At 37.4% G+C, this 22,481-nt stretch overlaps 1 protein-coding gene across 2 annotated transcripts in view; it reads right to left on the reverse strand.

Annotated features, from left to right (window-relative positions):
- The window catches only part of TBC1D19 (TBC1 domain family member 19), a 52,765-nt gene extending 31,165 nt beyond the window's left edge, over positions 1–21,600 (reverse strand). Inside the window, exons 1-6 of one of the 2 annotated variants that reach the window (XM_053976310.1) lie at positions 21,409–21,596; positions 11,459–11,531; positions 10,677–10,722; positions 7,498–7,573; positions 1,669–1,743; positions 574–637 (exon numbers count right to left, since the gene is read on the reverse strand). In XM_053976310.1, the coding sequence (XP_053832285.1) occupies positions 574–637; positions 1,669–1,743; positions 7,498–7,573; positions 10,677–10,722; positions 11,459–11,531; positions 21,409–21,507 (433 nt within the window). In that variant the 5' untranslated portion in view covers positions 21,508–21,596. Of the gene's footprint in view, positions 1–573; positions 638–1,668; positions 1,744–7,497; positions 7,574–10,676; positions 10,723–11,458; positions 11,532–21,408 lie in introns of both variants that reach the window. The other variant, XM_053976311.1, reaches the window with a different exon arrangement.
- Positions 21,601–22,481: the final 881 nt, after the last annotated feature.

Here is a 22,481-nt window from a genome sequence, read left to right on the forward strand (position 1 = left end):
ACAGCTCAGATTATTGAATTACACATATTGCTGTGAAATGAAAACCAGGGAGCAGTACTAAAAAATCCATGAAGCCTGTTTGCCACAAGAGAGGTGGTAGTGTGATACAAACCAGCACCTCTGCAAAATCCTTTTTAAGGAACTTGGCTATGAACTACCATGAGAGTTAGCCTTACTTTCCCCAATTATATAATATCACTGATTATTCTGTGCAAGAGTTATTTTTATCTTTTGTCAAGAAAACATCTGAGCTTAATTATCCATAGTTCTGAACATTTTCTGTAAGCCTGAGTTTACAATAAGAGGAGCTGTCTCCTAGTTGAATAAATCTCTAAAGCACTGTAATATGACACAATAACCTCTCAATAATGACTCAGTGTTAGTACAATAACTTGAAACAAAATAACAAGGGAATAAGTATTTATTTATGCATAATGATACATTACCAATGAAAGAAAGAGCTAAATCAATTTGCCTTGAGGAGATTAGATTAACCTTGGACTGGTAAGTAAGATGTGCATCCTGCCTTTCTATGTACAAAACTTTAATGCATATAAATTTAGTTGGCCGTACCTGGCTCATCAGTTCCCATTTCATTCCATTTATTAAGCAGTTCTTTTTGTTCATTTGCAGGCCTCTGAAATACACAAAAAAAGTGTATCTTCTTTTTTTAAACAGAATGAATTAAAACATGCTTATTTCAAATATGTATTCATTTCAACTACGCAATGTTTTACAAAATAGCAGTACAAACTTATTTGCTAACAAATTATCCCTAGCCTGAAAGTACATTACACTGCAAAAAATAGAATATGACAAAAAGCCCAGGTTCAAGTTCCTGGACAGAAAGAAGCCCATTAAATAGTTTTGGGTGTTTAGTGATGAATTTAGGATATTTAGTACTCAGTTTTGTGTTACTGAAGATTTACTGCCCATTCCACAGAGCTGTTGGACTCTATCAAATTCCTGTCCCTGACAGTCATGAAATCCAAATACAGCAGCATCCTTTAGGTCATAATGAACCATAGAGGTTCTGCCACCTATCACAGAGGTAAAACAGGGGAATGAACAAAACATTCTAACGTTACTCCCTAATTCCATGATCTTTAAAACCCCAAAAAACAAACAAACAAACAAACAAACAAAAACAACAACAACAAAAAAAAAAAAAACAGAAAAAACCAAAAAAAACCAAAACAAAACAAAAAAAACCCCAAAAAAACAGACCAGAATGAATGACAAACTAAATCAGCAATGTAGCAGTATCTCTCTCTCATCATGTACCAGTTCAACTACAGCCTTCTGTGCACACAAAGCACATCTGTATCACACACAGGCTGCACAAGTTATACAGTTGAGTCTGCACACAAAATACTCTGTTAAGAGCAATGAACATAGTAATTAGCTTTCCAACATGCTGCTCCCTCAAGAGGATAATTACTGCAACAGCAAAGAGGAAAATCTACCTAGAGCCTTCATCTTCTCCCAAGCTGAGCTGACACAGTCATTGCCACCATCTCTGAAAATTATTCTGTGTTAGAAAATATTTAGATACTGAACATACTTGATAACCATGTCTAAAATGAAGATTACATTACAAGCATGCAAGACAAGGCTTAATTTCAGAGAAAATGTCAGTTTGAAAACAGAAAATTAACAATACATTACCTTCTGTGCTAGTGGGATATTGAGTTCTGTGCACATGCTGTTCAGACTTTTCAGAATTCGCTTCTCCCAGCTTCCCTAAAATACACACAAAAGATAAATTATAAGGAATTTCTTTTTCCTGAAAATTGAATTTACCATGCAACAACAAGCAGCTTTTTGAAGTCAGATATATATAAAAGTATAGCAAGAGTCACTGACTGACATCTGCAAACCTGTGAAGGGAGTATTTACATGCTTCTCTACATGGAAACAACAGATCGAACAGGTCTCATTCTTTACAACACAAAAAAGAACCAGAAAATTTAGTTGTTCATATTTCATATCTTTAAAAAACCATGTATTTCATAATTACTGATTTTTATTTATGTTTAATGATCAAGCTTCTTTATAGATCAACATTTAACAATTTTTTCAAACAATTATAAGAGGTCAATCAACTGTGCATAGCAAATACCTTCTCCACTTTGGGGCCTGAAGAGACTGGTAGTCTTTCTCCACAAAGAGTATCTTAGATGTTGTCAGAAATTAAGGAAAGTTAGAAATCTGGTATTCTGTAATGCTTTAAAAAATAGTTCTTCTAACACAATGCTCAGGAAATAGTTGTCCAATCAGAGAAAACCAAAAGTAGACAATAGCTCAGTGGCCAGCTTAAAAAGCAACCAGATTCTTCTGACAATTGCATTAGCCTTCAATAGTGCCGACTCCATGGCTAACTCCTCTGATGTGAATGCCAATTAGTAATGCCTTCCTTGTCAATGGACTTGGTATTTTGCTTCCATGATTACAGCACCACTGGTGGGTTTTATACTTAGTTTTCTGTGGATGACAAGCCAGACCTCGATCACATGAATGCAGAGACTCCTCTTAATTTCATTTAGTTCTATTTATTGCTTGTAATTTGCTCTAGACGCAAATTTTACAACAGTTAGTTACTGTTTAACCACGCTCCTCAAAGATCTGTCCAGAAGAGACTGCAGTTTATTAGACAGGAAGCATGTGAAGGGAAGGCCAGTTAAAAAAAGAAAATTAAAATCTTGTCTATAATTGTTTCATTTTAGCTTTCATTTACAAGCTCATTTACAAGATCCTCTCATAACTTTTTCCATCAAAAAATTGCTATCTTTCATCAGAATTTTTTTCTCACAATTAAGTAATCTCTTCACTTTCTTTTGCCTAAACAAAACAGGTCTGAGTTTTGAATCTAAGGAATGTTTTCCAAATTGCATACTTTTTATCATAGTCTGTAAAATATTTTTCTTTAACTGTATTATCATATTTAAATTCCTTTCAAATGCTACACAACACCATGCCACAAACTAGTTCATCTCTCACAAAGTGGTAGTATCAACTATTTACTATTTTGCTAAGAAGTGAAGTTTCGTTGCTAGAGAAATAATAAGTGAGAGAGCATGAAGATTACTGGACCATACAGAATAAGGAAGTGGAAATGGAGAATACACAGGTAGTAGCAGCAAAAAACAAAGTTAAAGTATTTTTTTGCAAAAGCAAGATTAGATGATCAGATGGCCTGGCCTCCTGTCCAGCCAAACTCTAAGTGTCCACTGTTGTCTCCCTGAGGAGATTATTCCAATGGCCAATTGTTCCCTATGTGAAAAATTTTCCTCTTCTGTCCAATCAGAATCTCCCCAGGAGTAACTTGTACTCTTTACTTCTCATCTTTTCCATGTGACTCTTGTAAAAAGGAGTCTCCATTTTCTCTGCAGCCACCCTTTAAATACTAGAACAAGATCTCCCCTAAGCCTCCAGTTCTCAAGGCTGAACAAACCCAGCTCTCTCAGCCTTTCCTCACATGTCAGGCTTCCCAGTTCTTTGAACACCTCTGTGCCCCCTGCTCTGGACCCTCTCCAGTCTGTCCACATCCTTTACTGTACAGTGGGGACCACAACTGAACACAGTACTACAGATGTGACCTGACAAGTGTTATTTTATCTCTGCTGATGATGCCCACATTGATGCAACCCAGCATCCTGTTGCCTTTCTTTGATTCAGCAGCACACTGTCCAGTCATATGGAGCTTGCTGTTCACCAGGTCCTTCAGGTTCATTTCCTTCAGGCTGCTCCCCAGCCACGTAGAGCCAAGGCTGTGCTGCACTCTGGATTATGTTTTCTCACATGCCAGACCTTACATTTGTGCTTTTACATCTTAGGTCTCTGATTAGCCCACTCTTTCAGCACATGCAAGTTTTTCTGCACAGTGACTCTCCCTTCTGATGCAGCCACCTCTCCACTTGGTTTGGTACCATTGGCACCATCACTTCATGATACCGTCAAAGGGAGGACAGGTGGAGCGGGCATAGGGAGGGGAAAAGCAAAGATATGCATAAAGATATGAAAGCTACAAAAGAAGAAGAGACAGACTGCAGCTTTGCAAGACCAAGAACCATCTAATTCCAAAGAGCAATGGAGGTCAACACACTTGGTGTGACTTACAATTGCCACACCGGACATCAATCCGCTTACTACACGGGGGATGCAACATGTTGGTAATGAACCACTTATACACAGTCACAAGCTGTGACATAATTCATCTTTCAAGACCCAGTAAAAGATATCCAAATAAATGCAAAAAATACAAAAGCAAAGTGAGGGTTATACAGCCTTTCCAAGCAAGATACCGTGCCCTCTCTCCAGGACAGCAGGTACCTGAAGTGAGCAGAAACAGAATGCACTGTTCTTGACTGAAATAAAAGGCAGAGGGAGAGGTCATAAACTCATTTTATCAATGGGAACAATACATTTAACAAGATGATTCCTCTAGTCTTAGGAAGAAATTCAACACTAAGAAAATACACTATTAGTATTGCTATGGTTACAATTATTCAGTAAAATAGCTGAAACTGAGGAAGGTAGTAGTGCAATTTGGAAACAATTTCATAACATCACAGAATGGTTTCCAAGACTAAAGAACCCACCTGAAGGGAGGGAGAAGGATTATTAACAAGGGCATGTAGTAATAGGACGAGGGGGAATGGATTTAAACTGAAATGATACATTTACATGAGATATGGGGAAGAAATTCTTTATTGTGAGGGTGGTGAGACATTGAACAGGTTACCCAGAGATGTTGCGGATGCCCCATGCCTGAAAGTGTTCAAGGACAGGCTGGGTGGGGCTCTGAGCAACCTGATCTAGTGGGGGTATCCTTGCAAGGGAAGGCAGAAACCAGATCTTTAAGGTCCCTTCCAACCCCAACTATTCTATCACCCTATGACATAAAGCATTACACTCATTGCATTAATGCTCTATCCTTCTCTAGAAACCTGGGGTTTTTTGAGGTAGGAAAAGAAAGCAATATATAAACTTCAGTCTGCCATTTATGAGAAAACAGAACTAATGTGAAGAAAAAAAGGGTTAATTATGAACATTTTAATACCTACTCTAGAAAAAAATACTAATATCTCTTTAATCACTGATTCAAAGTCATTCCAGTAACTATCAGAGATGGTTTTCTGGGAGTAGTACCCTTATTTCCAGAATTTTGAAGTAGAACAAAATTAATTAAGATAGAAAAGGATAAAGAAATTGTCAACAGACTTAAAACAATGGAAACAGCATCTTAAATGGTGACTGTATCTAACAAAAATAGAATATGACAAATATGACTTAGATGCAGAACATTTTTATATGGGGACATATTTTGATGATAGCACCAAAGTATTTTTTTAACTGCTGTGATGCTAAATGAAAATAAAGTAAAAAAAAATCTACCTACAAATAAAAAAACCCAGTCTTTACTGTCAAAACATTAGATTTTCAATACCTGTGGAAGTAAATCGTTATGTTTTCACTTTTATCTCTCTCCCAAAAGGTATTAGCAACCTGTACACTTGTATTTTAGCTATTTCCAATTATTTTAAACAAACAAAATCATTGAAACTGACTTTGTAAGCTTTTTACACTGTTTATTCATCTTTAATCAAAAAGAGTAACAAAACAAAACCTAGTTGTGATCCAATTGCTCTGATGATGCTTGTTTTCTTACAGGCCCATTATCTAGAGTGATGTGTGTAATCTTGGAAATCAAACATTTGCATGTATCTCAGCAGTTTTAGAAAATATGTTTAGAAAGTTAGTTCTCTAACTGTGCATTTATTACTATTTCACAACTACCATAATTTACCAGTATTTCTCTATGGAAAGGATTCACAAGGCTTTATCAAAGAGCTGGATTTCAAGAAAGGGTTTGAAAGAGCATCATACTAGTTTGGCTGGGATAGAGTTATCTTTCTTCATAGTAGTTGGTAAGGTGCTTTCTTTTGGATTTGTGACCAAAAGGGTGTTGATAAAACACCAGTGTTTCAGCTGCTGCTGAGAAGTGCATACATGGCTTCAAGGTCTTCTCTAATGCTTCCCCAATGGCAAGGAGGCTGGGAGTGCACAAGAAATTGGGAGGAGACAGAGCTAGGACAACTGACCCCCAGTGAGCAATGGGATATTCCAGACCATACAACATCACGTTCCAAATAAAGAAGCTGGGACAAAAGTTGCCTAGTGATGGAAAGTAATTAATGTAATTCCTGTTTTGCTTTGTTGGCATGTGTGTCTTTTGCTTTGCCAATTAAACTGTCTTAGTAACACAATTTCTCACTTTTGCCCTTTTGATTCTTTCCTGTTTCACTGGGGGAAAGTGAGTGAGTGACTGAGCTGCCTACCAGGATTAACCCAGCTGGAGGACATGGGTGACTAATACTCTTTGAAATAGGGAATCAAATTTTGAAACCAGCAAAGACAGGACTTCTGCTCATTTTTAAACTACTGGAATGAAAGGCCTTTCTACATACAGCTAAAAACACTGCAAGTATTACATACACTTCTGTAAAATAATAACCCATGAAACTGGTTCAGACAAACATGCATATGGATATATGTCTGTGGTTTTTGCATTAATAAACTAGTAAGAGTGGTTCTTTTCAGGCAGCAAATTGTGGCATTACATTTCACACCACACAAGAAAAATTGATTAAAGCAATCTTTAGCCCCAGATTCTAACGACTGAAAGCCAGGACAGAGAGATAAGACTTAGGGGAATAAACAACAGTATGATTGTAAAGGTAACACAATTTGTTGAGTATTTTGTAAAAGAATACTGCAATGTATTTCTAGGCACAGCAGAGTTTAATACACCTTTATCCCTACCTCAGAGATTTTTGTTAGATTATATTCTTGAAGCTTGTTTTTTTTTTTTCTTAAATTTTTATGTGGATTTTTTTTTATTTCAATGGCATATATTGGCAAAAAAATTAAACAAACAAGCAAAAGTATTTTTTCCTAACACCAAAAATCCTCATCTAATCTTTACAGTCCAGTTTCTCTTATTCTCCTTCAATATGCCTTAAGCTCCTTAGCTCCATATTTTTCATCTTCCTTTCACATTTTTAAATACTAAATATATGTCTTCTTTCTGAAGATCTCACTATCTCTGCAGCCTGTTATCTTTCATCATGAAACTGCCTGTGCCCTTTCAAAAAAATGGTTTTGTAACCCTAAGGAAATAGCTATAGCTACCCTTTTTTTCTTCTCAATGAAACCAAATTCTCTTCTTTGACATAGTCACATCATTTCTATTCTATATTTTGCACCTACCTGCCACTATATCCTGCTTCCTTCGTGGCTGGAGAATTACTTGAGCATTTTCTGTATTTATGTAAAATGTCACATATACAATATTACTATTAACTTTGATGCAATTACAAATCTGTGCTTTTCCTAAGGTATAAAACCTAGAAACACAGTAACATTCTACAGAATAAATCTCAAAATAGTCTAATTAAAGCTCAGATATGAATGGTAAAATCGATAACCACCAACCTGTGCTTTCCTCATATAGGCTAAAGGTTCTTTAATATGTTCAGGCGGTGCTGCAGGATGACAGGGCGAAGGAAACCTTAAGAAGGAAATATGGTAAACTTTAAATATTCTGATGTTTTATTTTGCTTAATTAATCCCATATTTGTAAACCTAAATATAACTACTTTTATGAGAGTTCTAGCAAAACCACAACTGCATGTTGAAAAAAACTGAGTATTATTTTCAGAAGTATTTTTTCCTCATCCATTCTATGGATATAAATAAGATAACAATATGCAAGAATTAGTAACATTCCAACATAAGTTCTTCTTGTATTAAAAATAATGCTCACTTACAATTTCACATAGTTATAAAATAATTATATTAACAAATCAGGTATTTTAAAAGTGCATTCTCTTCACATCATGTAATCTTTATGATTCCCTGGAACTTTCCCTCTCCGAGTCATCACATTTTTTCAAGGGACATTATATTTTTTTTGAGGGTCTCCTTTTAAAAATCAGTAGTGAACATGTACATATCCAAAGTAATTAGAAGTTTAAGTGAGGTATTGACTTAAGCAAAGTTGAATATCCACTCATAAATTGCATTAAGACAAAATATAAAAGCTGGAACAAAAATTAAAAACTAAACCAAAACACTAATTTATCTTTCAGTATTGTAGGTTATTTCCAATGAGTTTTTGCCAAACATTACATCCAGCTTAATTTTAAGTGTCTCAAATGTCTTTCAGGAAACTAAAATTTATGCATAGCTTCTCCAATAGTTAGCCTGAATTTTCATTTGTTTGAATGCATTCAATCAGTTCCTATCATATGTTTTTGGGAAACCCTCCCCAAATTTCTTCCCATTTTTAACAGATAAGATCATTCCTGTACTTGCGGCAAATTTGTTATGGAGTATTCTGTCCCAATGTGTAAAACAGAATCAATATCAACAGATTTCAGAAATGCTGTTTCTTGCCTTTTCCACAATGCTCATGAAATCATGGTGTTCATAGTTAATTTCACTTTTCAAGGGCAAATTTTGTTATTTTGCTGCTTATTTCCATGCATTAGCCCTAGAGACAGGTAAATATTTTTCCCTGAACAGATACAATGAAGATGAATCCTCACTAACAGACAGAAGCATTTTGCTGAATTAAGTCCCTCATACTATTAATATACATTGTGCTAAACTGGTAACTCTAACAAGCTTATTTAAATTAGCACAAATAGATTTGCATACCCATTTCTTATTTTATAGTTGCATTTATCGCTATATCTGTTATGGAATTTACCTTTCCACTGTGCCAGAATGCAAAGAAAAATTATGCTTCCCAGAAGTCCAATCTGAAATTTGCTGTACAATAATAAAAAGGAAGCTTGACTAATTTGATTGTTTATAACCATATCCCAAGCATGATGAACACTGACCTGAGAAACCTAGAGATCCAAATCTTAAAGATTTTTTTAAAATAATTGTCATGGTTGGACACTGGCGCAATGCCAGCGTCTTTATGAAAATGCACTTTCTTTAAATAAATGCTGTGAGATGTTATTAGGAACAGAGCAGAGTAAGCTCAAGCTTAATAACAAAGGAAAAAAAACTTTATTAAACTACTACTAATACAGAAAACACATAAACTAAATTTAGGATGAAGACTTTTTAAAACACCCCTCCTCCTCTTAATTTCTAAAAACACTCAGCCATGAAACATCACCCGGGATTCTTGATCAAATTACTACCTTTCAGGTAATCTATACTTAAACTATCAAGGGAGAGAGAAGTCTCTCTTGTACCACAGACCCCCAGGAAACACAGCTGCCCCTCTGTGTTTCCCTGTCACACATGGCAACCGCCCGGAAAAAAAAATCTGCCAGTGTGACACTCTCCATTCCATGTCACAGTGCTCTCACCACCGTGCATGGACAGACTGCTCATAGGGCTCCTTTAAGGATGCTTTGCCACGGACTCAAAGATACAACAGTTCAGTTTCTCATCCTGGGACTACAGTCCCCCCCATTTTCCCCTGGGGCCGAGGGGTCTAAAAACAGGACTCATCTTCTTCTCGAAGACAGAGGGTATCACCATTCCCTCCTCAGCTTTCTTTGGTTCTTGCCACTCCTGTGCTGCTCGAAGCTGAAACAGGTCTCCCTGGGTCACTACTGTATCTCCCTAAAATGCAGTCTCTATTGCAGGAGATTTTGGTTCAGTCTATGGCTAACAAGAAAAGTCTAGCTAAAAGCTACTTCATCATCTTCTCCCACCTAAATATTTCTTCTTCTAACATCTCAGGTCCCGGACACTCTCTCTTCCACTACAAATCAAGGAGGGGTAATACTTTTAAAAAACCCTCATTTCTTGGAAAGGGTTAAAAGTTCAGACTCCCTGGACGGCTGATATCTCGGTCTGCTGTTCCGTCTCCCACGCTGGACATTCCCTCCCCTTCTCCTTCTCTTCTGCCGGCAAATTTCCAGGTGGCGGGGGGGGGGGGGCAAAGGCATCTCCACTTCTCTCCACCCTTCCGTCCAGGAGCTGGCTCGGTTCCAGACCCTCAGCCCCTCGGCCTACCTGGACAAGGCCGCATGGCTTCCCCTCCCCCACCCAGCCCATGGCTGGGCAGGGGAGAGTCTGCACTCTCTGACGACCGGAACCAAAAGAGAGAGTTCTCCTGGGAGCTCTTGCTTTTAACCCCCTGTGTTCTCAGAGGCGTGTCTATACTTTCAGTAGTCACTCCAGGTACCAATATCCAAACCTGACCATTGATTAGTTTGACCCAACTTCCTAAAAAAAATTCACTTCTATGTCAAACTACGACAATAATTAATACAAAAAATATGTGCAATGTTGTGATAAATACCTCAATTAAAACTCATTTGCAGCAACTACCTCATTTACATAAGAATTATATTATGACCCTTGATACATTCAGAAGTAAAGCCAAAAGGAAAATACTAAAGTAACTACAAAATGTGGTGATACTTATTTCATTTATTCTTTAAAATGCATTTGAATCCAGTATTTTCACTAGGATGAAAAATAAATAATGGCACGTTAAAAACAGAAACTAACCAGGTACCCTTGCTATGACAGATATTGCAGATTATAGTAACACACCATACACCTCTATAAACAAATAGATCAAAAGTAAATCATGTGAGTAGAACTCATTAAGTGAAAATACTAAATAAACTCACACATTAAGTTCACTATAAACAGCATTCTGAAGCTTCTTTTCCCAACCTGTTAAAATAAAAAAAAAAAACAACCAGAGGACAACTTTAGGAATTAATACTAATGGAACATCAATCAGAGGTTGCTTTGCAATCACTGGAGTTTTATGTCTGGTCTCAGTTCATGTCTACCCACCAGAGAGACAAGAGGAGACAAAGAAACCTTAATCTAATTCAGACAGGAAAAGTGCAAGTTGAAACCTCTATAGAGACCGAATATCCTTTATTTCCATCTGCTGTTCAAATAATTACAATATAGTTTTGGTTAAAAAATTTACATTCTATTTCTTAAATCCATCATTTTATTAAACCAACAATTAATGTTAACAGAAGCAGTGTTCCTGATGATCATAAAATCCTCACATTATGGTAACATAGCCTACAACTCTCAGTGCAAATTGGAAATTTAACTAAAGGTAAAATTTTCAAGAGTATCTCCATGGAAGTTAATTTCCATTTTCAGAAGTGACTGAACTCTTGTTTCACTCAGAACTTTCAAAAAATCACTAGTATCTTATAAAATTATAAAAGCAGTTTGCATGGTTTATTTTTCAAAATCCAACAACACTTTCCCTTTTCAATTTTCTTTATCTGATTTAATAATCTGGAATCACTGAATGTCTGCTTCTGGCTACTGTCAGTGACAAGACACCAAGCTCCACAAACTACTGTTTTCATCACTTATATCACATATGTTCTTACATACATCTACCTCCTCACAAATATATCAGTGAAGTATTACAAACCTGATGTCTTCAGAAAATCCTTAATATCCTCTTTCAGAGATTCCAGCTTAATTTCTGGTTTGTGTAGGCTAACCTAATATGAAAAATAAATAAATAAGCATCAAGAACTAAAGTGAAATTACATTATTCAAGTTATGAAGTAAGTAATGAACATGCTTAAGGTTACATCCGGAGCAAAGTCCTTCCTCGAGCAATGGCTATAGCAGTCAAAAACATCAGTTAACTTTTTTCTCACTCAATGTCTTCGCCTTTTTCATCAATGCTAAAAGGTGTGGGGAAGAAGAGAGAAAAAAGGAGTAGAATATGCAATGAATGCATATAAACATACATGTTTAATAATCTGAGCAAAGAACCCCCATACTTAGCCCAAATGCTAGACTATACACATTACGGAATTGGTCATAAGGTACACATGGAAAAAACGAGAAGCCAATCCCTGTATTTCAGCTGAAAAAATTAAAACTGGAAATATTCCATAATTTTTCACTTAACCTCTCACAGTTCACCTCTTTCAGGTAAGAAATACCATCTTCAAACCAAAAAAAAAAAAAAACTGACTGCGTCAAACATTCCCCACTGCAGCTGCAACTAGTGGGTATATATGACCTCTTACAATGAAATGCGCTCAACACACTAACCAGCACTAACCCGCTTTACAACTACACCATGACACAACCATACAGATGGTGCTGCACATCTTTTAGCAACAGCAGGACCAGCTGCTACAGCATCTCCTTCTTCTACAGCTAGACCAAGAGGAGAAAATGAATAAATCTCAAAGGTCCAAAAGGACAACAAGCCAAAACTCAGAAGTTTCTGTGAAGTGCCTTCTAAGAAATATTTTCCTAAGCATGGTACATGGCAATAGCTGATTGACATCAGATAATAAAGCTAAAGGTTTAGAAAAAAAAAAAAAAAAGCAATGCTGCATGCTAACTTGAAAATAACACCAGAAGATCTGAGTGTCCACAGCCATGACAGCTCCAGGCATATGTTAGAAGCATATGGCCATATCATCTACATAGAAATGTGAGATATCTCTTACCAAAAGCTACTCAACAATATGCTGTAGGCATATCAGCTACTGATTCTATTGCAGCAAACTTTCCTGCTGCAATAGAGTTTTAATTATTAGTTAATTAAAAATAATCTTTCACCAACTAATGTAGTTTTCCAGCCATAACAGCACCGGTGACAGCACAGCATGCTTTAAGTCCATGGCACACAACTAAAACTCCAAAATCTTATACTTTGCCTTACAATTTATACATAGAAAAGGGTGCTTCTGCACTGGAAAAGTTGGTCTAGGTGAATTCATAATGCAGAATTTTAAGAAAACCTTTCAATTTTCCTCACATGAAAAGAGCAATGGACAAGAATGGAGAGAATGACACCATCAGCATTTCTGTTCTTACTTCATGTCCCCTTGCCATTACAGGTAAGGAAGGCATTTATATTTGGTTTACTGACTGCAATAGCAAAGAGAATATTTCTCAGCATGCTTCTAAGAAAGAAAGGTCATCATAAGCACAGACCAGAAGGTGTGGTGAGTTGCATAACTCTCATGCCAAATGACAAACACGTATTCCATCCAGCACAATGGTAAAAGCTGGCAAAGGATGGTTACTAATGTCTGGGAAACAAAGATTTTTACGTGAGTTCTTGGGCAGCTCACAAAATACCCTTTTAAGGAAAAACCTCAAGGAGTATTTTATGAAGAATTCCTTCTGAAGCTACTGTGATGAAAAGTCCTACGTCCTTTTTGGACATTTGTCAGGCTGAGGGTTTTCTCTGCTGCAAGGCAGTGTTTTTGTGTGTTTCCAGTAGAAATTTTAAATAAAGTAACACACATCAACAGGGCAGGTTTTGCCATTCTGTTCCTCAGAAGTTTTTGTGCACCTATTTTGTAAATGTTCAGCTTTGTCTTTGAGTTAAATACGTCTGGTATGCTTTTTAGATATGCAAAGAAATCCCCTCACAAATACAACTCATTGACAGATGATAAATCACACACACACAAAAAAAAAGAAAGCTCCTGTACAATCTGCTATAAAATGGGTTAATTATCTTGACACTGAAAACAGTACAAGAAATGATGGAAGTGCAATCAGAACAGTATTTTAATTCTCTGTTCACACACCTGTGAGCTCTTGGCTTATTAAGGAATATTTGACACTCCTATTGACAACAGCAGGAGTTTTTTTGGAGATTCCTGGAAATTCTGGAAATTGATACAGCATATCGCATTAGAAGGCATTAAGTAGTCCACAGACTACTTACCATTTTCCCTGTCAGGCCAAAAGAACAACAGAGGTCTTTCTTTTAAACTGCTGTTCCTAACAGGGCCTGTTCCCCACCTGCAGAATATAAAATCCAGTGACTCTCCTGTATGCAGCAGAAAGGAAATAGGACAGCACATTGGGGAAAATTTTTTCCAAGGTTTACATTAGTGCACCAACCTGCACGGGTTACCTTCACCTCTTCATGCCCATGTATTCAGTCAAGTCTTATTAATTATTCCTAGCCCTGCTGTAGCCAGTGTTCTTAGGCTAGTCTTTAACTTATCAAAACATCTATCTTTAGCACTTTTCCTGTGTCCTTTTTCTTCTCTTTACTGAAAAAAGCTCTACTGAGACACATTTTCACATAAAAAATGTGAAAATTCCCACCCCCCCCCAAATTATGGGGGCACTTTTGTCTCCACTTTTACCAATTCAGAGTTCAGTTGCAAAAGCCTCCTCCCACTTACATGCTCCCTTTTGTTTACTTGTGTACTACAATCAACACATTCCTAAGTGCTAAGCAGAACAAGAGAGCCACAGAAACTGTTAGGGACTCACTGCCTGCTGGATTGCTGATCAGTTTTCAAATCAGAAATTAGATACTTGAGAATGTGGCAAACAGTTCAGCTGGCAGCTGCAGCAACCTCTAACACAGACCACATTGTACCTCCATATAACACAACAAGGGAAAATACTCATTTTGGTAAGTGAAAGGAACTCTCTTCAGAACTGTTTTGCTGTAACTTAACAGTATGGTACCTCTTTAGAATTCATATGGGTGTTTATGGGAACTAAATTGAGGAATCAAGGGGACTTAGCAGAGCTGATGTTCCAAAATTACTAGTCCAGGTCTCCCACATAATCTTGTTTTTCCTATGGATTAACTGATCTAACTTATTTCTGTGTTGTATCACGTTGGAAAACACATTTAGGCATTTGTATTTTAGGTAGGGTTGGTTTGTTTTAAACTTCTTGGAACAACATACTGACTAAGTATCATTTGCATTTTCATTCCCTGTGATTTTTTGGTAGAATAAAAAATATGTTGACAAAATTTTATTTACATAAAAAAGCATTACTACAACTTTACATAGATAAAAATGCCAGCCTAAGATTTATTGGGAGAAAACCCCACATTGATGAGATTTGTACTCATGAACTGAATTAATTCCGTGCATGATCAAAAAACAGCAAACACCCAGGTAGAACTACCAATTTCAACACACACATCTTGATGAAAGGGTATCTTACTGCTATAAGAAAAATACTATCTGTTACTATAAGGAGACTATAACATGCAGGGTAATAGAGAGTGAGCAATATAGGAGAACAATCCATGAAAGCAAAGGGTGACAGCTAGAACAGGGAAAAATATTCAGAGGCTGAGTCAGGGCAATATAGAGCCCTGAAAGGAAATAGGGATGAAATTCAAACCTTTCAGCAAGAAATAACAAATCATCTTGAATAAATGTTAATGCCTAACAGCTTTTCCCTGTAAAACTTGCACTGTGCATGATCTTATGGATAGGGCACCGAGGTCCAGGTGTGGGATATGTGTGCTCCTCTACAGTCTTGGTCAGCTTCCTGTGAATTAAGACACATCTGTCCCTTCCACACTCCTTCATAAAACAAGCTATCATTACAGCATTTCTTGACACCCTCCATTCTTCAGCTGTACAGAAAAGTAGGGTAGTTTGGGGACCTTTAAAATTTTGCCAAATTTGCTGGTGCCTAAGGTGCCACTAACAATCTTGCGTGCAAATCTTTGATTTTGGCAAGGTATCCTGCTGAGATCTGGGCAAGTCACCATCAGAAGTGATACTCTAAATGTACTCTCTCTGTACCCGGATGCCAAGATGGAAGAAAATTCAGACACTCAACACTGATGTGACTGAAAAGAAGCAAAAGGATAGCACAACAGTAAAATAATAAAATTGGTGGAAATAGGAAAGTGATTCATAGAGGAACTGACCACGGAGCTCAACCTATTTGCAAACTAACATCTAAATATGAAAGTGGCATTCAGTGATCATGACTGGAACAGCATTGATCATGCAAGAGATGATCCACCAATCACAGCACTCAAAGAAGTAAAGGAAAATAACTAGAGGACCAGCAACATACTACTAAGAGGAGGCTTGACAGAACGAAGTGTTCCCGTGTAACTCCTGTGTTAAACTATTTCTTTTCTCGACAAGAATAAACACTGCAGAGAAGTGATCCAACTATACTGAAATGTGGAATTGCATCAGGTGAACACATATTTTTATCCTGTTGCAAACAGTTCTGCAAATAACTTTACACAATCCTAATATTTTTACAGGCTATCAGCCATAAATTCACTTCAAAGCCTTTTTTGTTTATATAAACATGTAGATAAACATGTACCCTCTCAAAGCATTTATTACTGTTCAGTATGTTTTTGCACAAGTGCACAATGTTTTTTGGTTTTATTGCTATTATTTCCCAAATTACAATAAAACAGAATCCCCAAATATATCCCATCTTTAGAAGAAGTAAATTCAATGAAAGCTAATAAATATTCACAGTTCCTTACGTACTTCATTGTACCATAACTGGACTTTATCAGGACCAAGCTGACTTGGTAAAAACCACTTGAAGCACAACCACAACAATTTCAACATAAACACTCACTAAAAACTTAAACCCCTTCAACTTTAAGGGAGAGATTTTAGTTTTGGTTATACATTTCTGTAATAGAAAGAAGAACCATTCTGAGCCTAACTAAACAAATTTCAGTAAGTGTGAAACACTGATTACAGTGACAATTTTCCAACTCTTCTACATTTCTACATGAACGACAATAAGGAAAGAAGTATTGTGAACTTTCTTATACAAGTAAAAATAACCTAGGAGATACAGAGAGCTGTAATCAGCCTCATATGGAAGTAAACAGCTTCAAATGTTATGCTATGGTACAAGATATAAGGATATATTTTAATGATGTAATTTTAATGTTTAATAAATTTTCTAGGTTTTGAATATAAAATCAGTGCTGAAAATAAAATACACACACAAGGCAAAAACCAGAATCCACATTTCTAAAAAAGTACTACTCTGCCAGTCAAGCTTGCATTGCTTCTGAACTCTGTCATCTGATCAATACACACTCAACTGCACTGAATTTAGATTTCACTGTAATGCAAATATTACCACTGAGCCACTTAAAACAAAGGCACAAGCTCTATCAGCAGGCACAGTAAATCCTTTGCCAAATACAATGCATGAAAATGAACCATTAATTATCCATGATGACTCATGAGACTACATTTGTTTGCTGATTTTTATTAAATAAATGCTACATTGCACAGAAACATTCTCCTTCTTAATTTGATCTTTTATATAAGTTGAGATTGGTATCAATTTCTTTTTTTTTTTTTTTAACTGGCAAAAAATATCATGAAAATAATATGCTGAGACATCTTGCAAACCATTCACTCCACATAAATTTTTTGAAGCTTATTTACCTACACTTTCTTTAGAAGCACAGCCAGGTTCCTACTCCAGCTCCTATTCTCCTAGCACTCCCAAAGCAAGTCCCCTCCTCCTTTGCTCCATCTGAAGTTTTGTAAAGTCCCTTACCTCTCCCTTTGATCAATACTGTCTTTAAACCCTTCTGGTTCTATCACAGGTCTGCTCAAAGAATGGTGGCAGACTCCCCTCCTCTGGACAGTGTTTCTGACCATGACATCTCCTCTCCACCTTTCTTCGTACCTTCAGGCACTTCTACCAATGTTCTCTCACTCCCAAACCTAATTGCTACAGTGAGGTGGGATGGAGCATCAGGTTTGATTTGTACACTTACATTACCCCTTTTAGCCTACTGTAACAGCCCTTATCATGCTTTTTCACAAGTTCCCCTCAGGTTGTCCCACTCCAGTCATACCTACAAGAAACATCTGAGAACATTTATGCAGACAATGCCGGGGGGAACTCCTTGCACTGGGAGTCTTTCTTATCCCATTTAAAACATAATTTAGAACCTTTATCTTTCATTTAGAACCTTTCATTTTATTGTCACCTCCTGTTGTAGAAAAGTTCTTTAGGAATAAACTGCTGAAGCTTTTGTTCGTTGGTTGGTTTTGTTGGGTTTTTTTAAGACTTTATTATTCGCCCCTCGTCACTAGAGGTTCTGGGCAACTCTGAGTTAGACTGATGTCTGTTAGAGGCTTGCATGGGACAAAAATTAAGATTGATTAATCTTAACTGATTAATAAAGCTCAACTCCCTTCAAAGATTATGAAAAATTAAGTTTCTGAATTGGCTGCAAATGAAACTCTGCTAAAAAGGTAGCACTTTTTCCATGTCTTTGAACAGTTTCACACAATAAAATCTGTGTTAACTGACACAGATTTTCCCTAAGGCAGAATTTTAGCAAAATTTCACAAAATAATTTAATTTTTTTTTTTAAACTGCATTTTGTACTGGAGATGTCTATGTTTTAGTTTTCTAAACACCTCTAATCTCTACCTTAAAAAATCTACAATTCAGAAAGGGAAGAGAAAAATTAAGATAAAAACAAGCAAATTTGATTACAAACTTGTACAGCAAAGTTGTGCCCACAAAATGAGGTCTCTCCTCTGCTACCTCACTAATGCCAGCAGCAATTCTACCTGTTGAAAAGTTAATATTTTGGCTCTTTGTCATTGTTACTCTTTTCATTCAAACACATTACAAAGTATGTTCAGAAGAAATTCCAAAGCAAGTGATTGGCACATTAACACTCTTACCCACATCAATCTCTCTTATTAACTGCAGTAATATATCAATATATCAAAACTCAACCTACAAAAATCAATCTAACATTTATTTATTTATTCATTCATCACTTACATGACACTACTTCTACTTCAATCCTCGGGATAAAAATGTGATTATCTTAGTATCCCCAGAGGTCAAGCTGTGACAGCAAATCATTTGATGCCCACGCCAAAGTTATTTCAAAGGGATTGTGTATCACAGCCCTTGACACTAGCTCAGGCTCCCAGTGACAGCCAAGCAAAGCACTGGCTTGATCAGTTCATAACCACAGGGCTACTCTATCACTGCTCACAAATAATGTCTGGATACTGTGTTTTCCCCAAAATTCTATTAACTCATCAATGAAACTGTACATTCTGAGTTATCCTTCCTAGCAAATAAGAGACAAATTTACAAAACATAGCTTTTCTAATAGCTAAAATACTGTTTGTGACACTACATGTTCTCTCAAAATTTCAGGGATTATTATAATGGACCCTAAGATCCATTTTGACTGTAATGTTTTCAGAGACAGTAAATATTTTTGAGGAACAAATATCAACATCATTTTCTACACTAAGAGATTAAGAATACTTGTGAAGTATAGCTGCAGTATAAATACCCAAAACAAAAGTAAGTTTCACTCTGATGCACTGATTCCAAAGACTTCTCCAAATACAGTGTGCATCTCCCAAAAAATCACAACTTGTGCAGACTGAGCATTGTTAACCAGCAGACAAAAAACTCCATCACATCCTACCAATAAACTGGAGTTCAGAAGTGATGCACAGCAACAGCTAAGATCTCCTATTTGACAGTGCAGCAGTCAAATAGGAGATTTGACTCCAGCAGTACCCCACGTCATGGGAGGAATATCAAGCATTAGCTTAATACAGAGTGAAGCAAAGTTCAGAAACTTTCAGAATTCTGTTCAGCTGCTCAGGGATGGGCAGCAGACCAGCCACTGACTGAGGGGCCCTTGCAACTGCACGGTATAGCACTAACATGACTGTCCAAGCTTTATAAACAAAACAAGTCTTCTGCACATGAAAGAACATAAATGTGTGCAAGGTCAATTAAAAAAAACTCCTCTATCAAGAACACACAGATTCCTGGCAAACACAGTGTACATTTGGCCCTACTAATTTAAACTACAGTCTCCAAGAGATAATTCATTCGATTGAGAAATCCCATTGCTGATGTATCTATAAACTTTCAGATCACTACACCAAACTATAGCTCTGATTTAACCTGCTATTATAAACCCTTCAAACACATCTCTAAGAATCAGCTTGAATATTTGTTGCCCTTTTTTTTTTCTTTCCCCTTAGGACTTCATATGACTAGAATGATCATGACCTATACAAACACTTTTTTTTCTTCTCCAAGAAATCTGTAAAACAGTACTCTGCAAAGCCATCATAGCAGATAGATTCTCGTGTCCAGCAGGGATTTAGGCACCTCACTGCCCTTTCAGACTCCAAACACCACCTTGGGAGGGCACTGCTCACGTTCTCAGTGTCCACCCGAACAAAACAGCTCCACAAAACAAGTCATCCTCCACCTTCTAAACACCCAGCCAAGTCCTGAGGACACCAAGCTTCCTCTTGTCTCAAAAAACCCATGCAAAGTAGCAAGTGACTGTGAAATCAGGCCCTGCTAGAGACAGGGATAAAAGAATCCTGTTGAAGGGAGTGCATTCAGGATTGTTAGAAACAGGTAAAGAGTGGTTAGAACAGAGCCCTGTTCACCACCCGTTCTTCATGTCAGGTTTTTTAGGATACTCAATTTCCCAACATTTAGCAGAACCCAGCCTCTACACTCCTTCACAATTCCAGCTCCCTTCAAGTCATGTACATTGGCTTATTCAAATAATTAGAAAGCTCTGTCAACAGAAGCGAGGCAGACACACATTTATAAAAGCATTCAGAGACCAAATCAGTACATTTAAATACAAAACAAACAAAAGACAGGCAGTGTGACAGTGATGTCACACTGGGGACATTCAGGCTTCAGGGACATTCAAAGAGAAAAATCATGTTTCATTTAAAAACGCAACAAAACTAATGGACAAATAATGGACATGGTATCCCCCCCCTCCAAAAAAAAAACACAAAAAACAAAACAAAACAAAACAAAAAACAAAAACAAAGACCCAAAAATAACCCCCCAAAAACCCCCAACCTGTATAATTTTAAGCAGTGTTTGAAAAAAAAAAAACAACCAAAACCAAAAGCACAAGATTTTATAAAATCCAATGCCAAATATTTCAGTAATGCACAATATTTGTTACAGCACCATGACTAGGTTATTATGATCCTGAAGTTGACGCAATTTCAATCTGAAACATCCTGAATTAAATTCAGCTGAAATATGAAAATCTGGCTCCAAGTGCAGACAAGTTATTAAATATAAAAAAAAAAAAAAAAAAAAAAAAAGCAAAACTGTTATCCCAGCTACTAAAATTTACTTCCATGCGTATTTTTTTCATTTATTTTCACTTCCTTTCACCAAATCCTCATTTTCTCAGGGACACTAGGGGAGCGGGGGAGGGTGGGTGGATTTTAAAGCTCTCCAAATTAAAGATTAAAAAAGCAATTCGCTTCAGGACCTATATTTGAAGCAGTGAGATTTCAGATGGATAGTCTTCATATTGACTGCGAAATCCTTGGGTCCCAAGGGGAAACACAATAAACAACGGCTCTAGAAACCAAACACGCCGCTCTCCGGCCCCGCCGCGGAAGGAGAGGAGCGGGACAAGGAGGAAAAGAGGGAGCGGCCGAGGGGCGCCGGAGCCCTGCCCGCGAGGAGGCCGCCGGGCCCGGGGGCGGCCGGGAACAAAGCGCCGGGGAGGGGCAGCGCGGACGGGAGGCGTGCGTGGGGGCACAGCGGCAGGTCAGGGCTCACCCGGGCCTGTCGCTCCAGCTGGGAGTGGAGGCTGGAGCCCTGCAGGCGCTGCACGACCCTGGCGATGGTGAGGGACAGCCCGCGGTCCGGGTCCAGCATCGCGGCCCCTGCGCGGCCGGGCCGCCTTCGCCGCCGCACCGCCGCGTTACCCGGCAACGGCGGCAGCGGCGCCGGCCTGCGGCTGCGTCCGGCCGGGAAGCGGCGCCGCCCTGAAAGGTTCCGCGGCGCCGCCCCGCCCTGAAGGGGAAGGGAGCGCCCGAGGCCCGTAGGTGCTCCTGGGCGAAAGGAACGACAGAAGTCAGAGGGTCCCCAAACAACCAGAAAGTTTTATTAGAAAATTACTGGGAATTTTAATGCCGTGACCTCCTATATAAGCACAGAAAGATAGATAGATAGAAAGAAAGAAAGAAAGAAAGAAAGAAAGAAAGAAAGAAAGAAAGAAAGAAAGAAAGAAAGAAAGAAAGAAAGAAAGAAAGAAAGAAAGAAAGAAAGAAAGAAAGAAAGAAAGAAAGAAAGAAAGAAAGAAAGAAAGAAAGAAAGAAAGAAAGAAAGAAAGAAAGAAAGAAAGAAAGAAAGAAAGAAAGAAAGACAAAGAAAAAGAAAGAAAGAGAAAGAAAGAACAAGAAAGAGAAAGAAAGAAAGAACGAGAAAGAAAGAACAAGAAAGAGAAAGAAAGAGAAGGAAAGAAAGGAAGAAAGGCCGAAAGAGAAAGAAAGAACGAGAAAGAAAGAAAGAGAAAGAAAGAAAAAGAAAGAAAGAAAGAAAGAAAGAACGAGAAAGAAAGAGAAAGAAAGAATAAGAAAGAAAGAAAGAAAGAAAGAAAGAAAGAAAGAAAGAGAAAGAAAAAGAAAGAAAGAAAGAAAGAAAGAAAGAAAGAAAGAAAGAAAGAAAGAAAGAAAGAAAAAGGAAGAAAGGAAGAAAGAAAGAACGAAAGAAAACAAGAAAGAAGGAAACGAGAAAGAAAGAAAGAAAGAGAAAGAAAAAGAGAGAAAGAAAGAAAAAGGAAGAAAGGAAGAAAGAAAGAACGAAAGAAAACAAGAAAGAAAGAAGGAAACGAGAAAGAAAGAAAGAAG

This window comes from Vidua macroura, chromosome 4 (assembly GCF_024509145.1).
Source record: "Vidua macroura isolate BioBank_ID:100142 chromosome 4, ASM2450914v1, whole genome shotgun sequence".
NCBI lineage: Eukaryota > Metazoa > Chordata > Aves > Passeriformes > Viduidae > Vidua > Vidua macroura.